This window comes from Gadus morhua, chromosome 21 (assembly GCF_902167405.1).
Source record: "Gadus morhua chromosome 21, gadMor3.0, whole genome shotgun sequence".
Classification (NCBI taxonomy): Eukaryota; Metazoa; Chordata; class Actinopteri; order Gadiformes; family Gadidae; genus Gadus; species Gadus morhua.
Window position 1 is genome coordinate 8199377 of NC_044068.1, and position 5000 is coordinate 8204376.

General features: G+C 49.0%; 1 protein-coding gene across 3 annotated transcripts in view; it reads right to left on the reverse strand.

Annotated features, from left to right (window-relative positions):
- itsn2a (intersectin 2a) overlaps nucleotides 1-5000 on the reverse strand; it is a 57169-nt gene that overhangs the window by 29962 nt on the left and 22207 nt on the right. For 2 of the 3 annotated variants that reach the window (XM_030344887.1, XM_030344885.1), the window contains exons 14-18: nucleotides 4799-4939; nucleotides 4297-4384; nucleotides 3705-3844; nucleotides 2352-2432; nucleotides 1324-1463 (exon numbers count right to left, since the gene is read on the reverse strand). In XM_030344887.1, the coding sequence (XP_030200747.1) occupies nucleotides 1324-1463; nucleotides 2352-2432; nucleotides 3705-3844; nucleotides 4297-4384; nucleotides 4799-4939 (590 nt within the window). The remainder of the gene's footprint in view (nucleotides 1-1323; nucleotides 1464-2351; nucleotides 2433-3704; nucleotides 3845-4296; nucleotides 4385-4798; nucleotides 4940-5000) is intronic. The other variant, XM_030344888.1, reaches the window with a different exon arrangement.

The following is a 5000-nucleotide window of genomic DNA, read 5'->3' on the forward strand; positions in this document are numbered from 1 at the left end:
TGAGACGGTCTGCCCTCCGGAGCATTTCAAGTTTGCGTAACAAGCCGTTAACACCCTTTACCTTGCGTGATGACGCGCCACTCCTGTCACCTAGCAACCCTGACAGCTGCGGTTCAAACCGGACGGCGGAGGAGAAATATGGAGCCGTTTTATATAACCCACTAAGAGATGTCCACTTTCACTTTTTAAAATTTAAAATAGTCCCAACTTTATTTTAATCTAAAAAAAATGTTTACATAGTTTTGTCGTTGAATATGTAATTTGCTGCAACTGCCGCTTCCGCTCTCTCTGACGCCATTTCTGAAAAATCCAACGCGCAATGAATCTTGGGCTACATTGGGCCGTGAAGGATCCATCCGGTGGATCCTTCAAATCCGGGAAAAGAAGGCTGCATCTGTCGGCCGCATTTCAAGGAGCCTTCGAAATGGGACAGCCTTGACGCGTCGCAGTGACGCAATGCACCCTTCGAAAGGATGCTTCCCCTGAATTGAGACACAGCCAAGGTAAGGCCCCTCCCACCTTGCACTGAGCCAGCTGAATCCCCTCATTAGCAGTACCTCTGTGGTTGTACAAGACGGCGTGTCCAGATGGTGGTATTGAAACTCTGGAGTACAAAACTCTAACTCTCTGTACCTTGGTTTATTTATATGTTTTGACAACAGAGTCATCTGAAGGCATCTGTGCACAAAAATGGAGAAAACGTCACTCAGAAACCAACTGACACCTAAGGGACCAATCACTCAGAAACCACGTCGCAACAGCAGAGTGAAGAGTGCTTTGTGAGAACCGCTCAGAGTGTTATTGGAGTAGCGTGTGTGTGTGTTGTTTAAACAGATTTGAGTGGTAAAACATGAGCAAAGCTTTTCATGGCGGCTTCTAATTTCTTATTAAACTGTTATCCCTACACTTCTGAAATCATCTTCTCGTCCTTGTCTGACATTTTGTGACCTCTCGCTGACGAGCAGTGTTGGTGTGTGCGCACAGTGCCCAACGTTGAACATACATCAACTTTAATGCGCAGTCGAGAAAAGCAAGAAAAACGCATGGCTCGTCAAAGCAGAGGAGCTCAGCCCAGGTGCGCTGTACCATAGGAAATCTACAGTCAAGTGAGCTCTGCGTTTTCAACAACACTGTTCCGTGTGATCGCCTCGGACCCTCGATAAAGCAGTAGAGCCTCAGATATCCTGACTCCCAGTGTGACGCTCATTTGCATTTATGAGATTGAACCAACCACGGTACGCACGTCGTTTCATTAGGTCACCGTTGAGGGAAAAAAAAACACGAAGTCACACGCAACAGCCTTGTCATTAAATTCCTGCACACCTGGCTGCCTCCTCTTCCTCCCTCCTCTTCCTCTCGCCCTCCTCCTCACGGCGCCTCTGCAGCTCCCTCTGCTTCTGCTCCTTGACTCGGCACAAGTCGTCCAGCGAGGCCTGCTGGGCCACTTGCTTCTCCCTCAGCTCCTGAGATGACACGGTGGAGGTTGTGTTAGCGACAAGAGCAAATTACAGCGAGCAGCATCCGCCCCCACACAAACACACAGAAACGTGTACACACACACACGCACACACACGCACACACACACACACGCACACGCGCACACACAGTAGCATGCATGCACGCGTTAGCAAGACATGCTAATTATCGCACGCGTCGCTATCGCTTAACGAACACAAGCATGAAGCGATGTGATATCTTGGAGTCGCAGTCGTACGCGTGCTAATGCAATCACAAGTAATTAAATAAGTCATTCATTTATAATGAAGTCATTAATCAAAAAGTAGCCTGGTAGAGAGATGGCGGTAGAGCGTGACATTCAAAATGGCTTCATGGTAACAGCACTTAATACAACTATACCAAAAGATAACACATGCAAATAGAGCATCCAACAGACAACATGCAAACGATGCAGGGTTCCAGTATGTGTTTAGATCCGTGTGTGTGTGTGTGTGTGTGTGTGTGTGTGCGTGTGCGTGTATGTGTGTGTGTGGGTGTGTCTGGGTGTGTGAAAGTGAAGCACAGGCTAAAACTTGTTCAGCAGGGAGGAAAATAAACACCAACGACCACAAAGAACAAATGGGGAGGAAATGTCGTACCAAAGTGGGCATCCTCCACTACAACGGACACAAGGCAACAGAGAGCACGAGGGATGGCTAGGCATTACACAGAAGGAGCAACTAGGGAAACGACAAGCAGGGGAACAGCAGTGTGAGGCGGAGGGCCGGGGAGAGGGGAGAAACAGCAAACAGCAGTGCAGGTGTAGTGTGGTGGTGGTGGTGGAGCGGGCATCAGGGTCTGTCAGGCAGGGAAGGTGGTAACTAGGGGCATGGGTTAGGGGAGTTAGGAATAACCTTGATGAGGAGAAAAAGCTGGCTGAGACAGGTCAGCAGGGAGAGCAGAGACCGTAGGAGGCAATCATCCATGTCCCCAAACTACCACGGCAACGGCGGCGCAGAGAGGCGAGAGAGAAAGGGAGGAGGGAGGGAGGGAGGGAGGGAGGGAGGGAGGGAGGAGGAGGAGCCAGTGTAAGGAGGGAGTGCAGGTTGGAATTTTATGAGGGAGGGAGGGTGGAAGACAGGTGAGGAAAGTAAAAACAAGAGAGAGAGAGAGAGAGAGAGAGAGAGAGAGAGAGAGAGAGAGAGAGAGAGAGAGAGAGAGAGAGAGATGACATTGAATATGGGCGGGAGAGAGAAAGAGGAGGGAGGAAAAGTAAATACATGACATGGAGAAAGAAAGAGAGACAAAGACGGAGAGAGACAAAGAGAAATAGGATAGGAATCAGGTAGGGGAATCGGGGTTGGGCGGTGAGATAAGTGGAATGGGAAGACAGGAAGGAGTGAAACATGAAAACGGTTTGAAGTAAAAAGGTAAAGGGTGAGGTACGGAAAATGTCAGGAAGGAGACAAAAGGCGCAGTTAGAAGAATTGAAACAGTTAGTTTTTGACAAGAGGCAGTGTTGACTTTAGTGAAATCACAAGTAAGGGGAATTAATAACAGCATGAACACATCCCTCTGTTTGTTGTGCTGGCATAACATGATGTCATTCCATATTCGCTGAGGACGTGTTCCTTGGAGGTATTCGGTTTTCATTGCTTTGTGTCACTATTTGCCTGCATGTGTGTGTGTTTGTGTGCGTGTGTGCGGGTGTTATCAACGCAAAGGTTGGATAACACTGTGTTTTTAGCCCCGGGAGTGAAGTTGCCGGGTCCTGTTTAACAGGAATTTCTCCCCATTAGTTTCACCCGACCGACCCTATGCAAAATTATCCTTGGAAATTGAATCGATACTGCAGTAGATTCTGCTTCAAAGGCACAGAGTATTTTAAGTTTATATTTAACCTTGTCTCATATAGTATAGTATATTATATTACTTAATCCCAGACTTACACACACATCTCAAGCTTCTAAAGCTGCAAAATGATCTGAATATGCATGTCAACACTAATGTTAATTCAAAGGATCTATATTCAAAATGCTGATAAGCTGTTCAGACTTCAGACTCTTACGATCCCCAGCCAAGCACAAGTGAACAGATTTCATCATAATCTGCCCTCAGATCTTTGCAAATATACCTGTGGAGATGCTTCACTGTGCATTTCTCTGCATATTCACAGATGACGCACGCACGCACACACGCACACACACACACACACACACACACACACACACACACACACACACACACACACACACACACACACACACCTTGAGCTCCTTGTTGTACTGCTCCATCTGTCCCAGTTTATCCGCCGTCTCCCGCTCCAGCGTGTCCAGCTGGTCCTTCAGGCGACGGCAGGTCACCCCCTTCTCCGTCACGCTGTCGCCCAGCGTGGCCAGGGTCACGGCTGCGGGGGGCAACAAGGGTACGGTCGGGGACATTAGGGCTCCTTCTGGCTCCCGGCTCGAAGGTTCTGGGTTCAGTGCCCGCACCAAAGGGTCGGCAGCCTAACCTGATTCCTTATCGGGCTGCTCCGTAACGACATACAGCCGAGTTCACCGGAACTGGTTCTTAGTGTAACTGATTAGTATAACCGTCAATAAGTTCACAGACAGATAAAAGAAATAGCGGAACCCTGTACGTATGAACCCTTCCGCTTCCTTAATGACATGTATCTGAATAAACTTGTAATATTCTTAAAAGAGTCTTCTAAATTGGCAAATACTGAGTCACTTTCGATAAGTTCATAGAGTTCATAATAGAGGCTCCTTGACACGGAGGCTGACTATGTCCGTGGGTTTCTCGAGGTGTTGCAATACGTTCTACTGTCCCCAACAGGGCCTGAAATGGATCACCCACAGGGGAGGTTGTTGAGCCCAATGCAGCGCAGACGCTCCGTCAGCCTCTGCTGTTCTGGGACCAGCTGGGACAGCTTCCTCTGCCAGTCCTGTGGTGGGGGGAGAGGGAGAGGGAGAGAGAGAGAGAGAGAGAGAGAGAGAGAGAGAGAGAGAGGGAGAGGGAGAGGGAGAGAGAGAGAGAGGGGGGGGAGGAGAGAGAGAGAGAGAGAGAGAGAGAGAGAGAGAGAGAGAGAGAGAGAGAGAGAGAGAGAGAGAGAGAGAGAGAGAGAGAGATACCAAAAGATAAAGAGAGAGAGAGACAAAGGTAGAGATACCAAAAGATAAAGAGAGAATTAGCGAGAGTAAGGAAATTACGGACAAAAAGAGATGGACTAGTGAGGTACTGACAGATGTAAGACGTGAGCCCATTGTCTCTTCCAGAGTACAGTGTCAGCAAAACCGGATATGACTATAACGTGTGTGCGTGCGTGTGCGTGCGTGCGTGTGTGCGCGGGCTCCCTCACCTCAAACTGAACCTGCAGGGTGTTGATCTCGGCGATGCGCACGTCCCTCTTCTGGTTGATGAGGTCCAACTCCGACTTCTGGATCCTCCTCTTGCTCTGGGCGTCGCGGAGACGGTCCGAGATCTGCTTGTGCTTGCTGCCCTGGGAGACGACATCCCCACGGCGGATGGATGAACCAGCGGCCTATCGGTTTTATCATCTG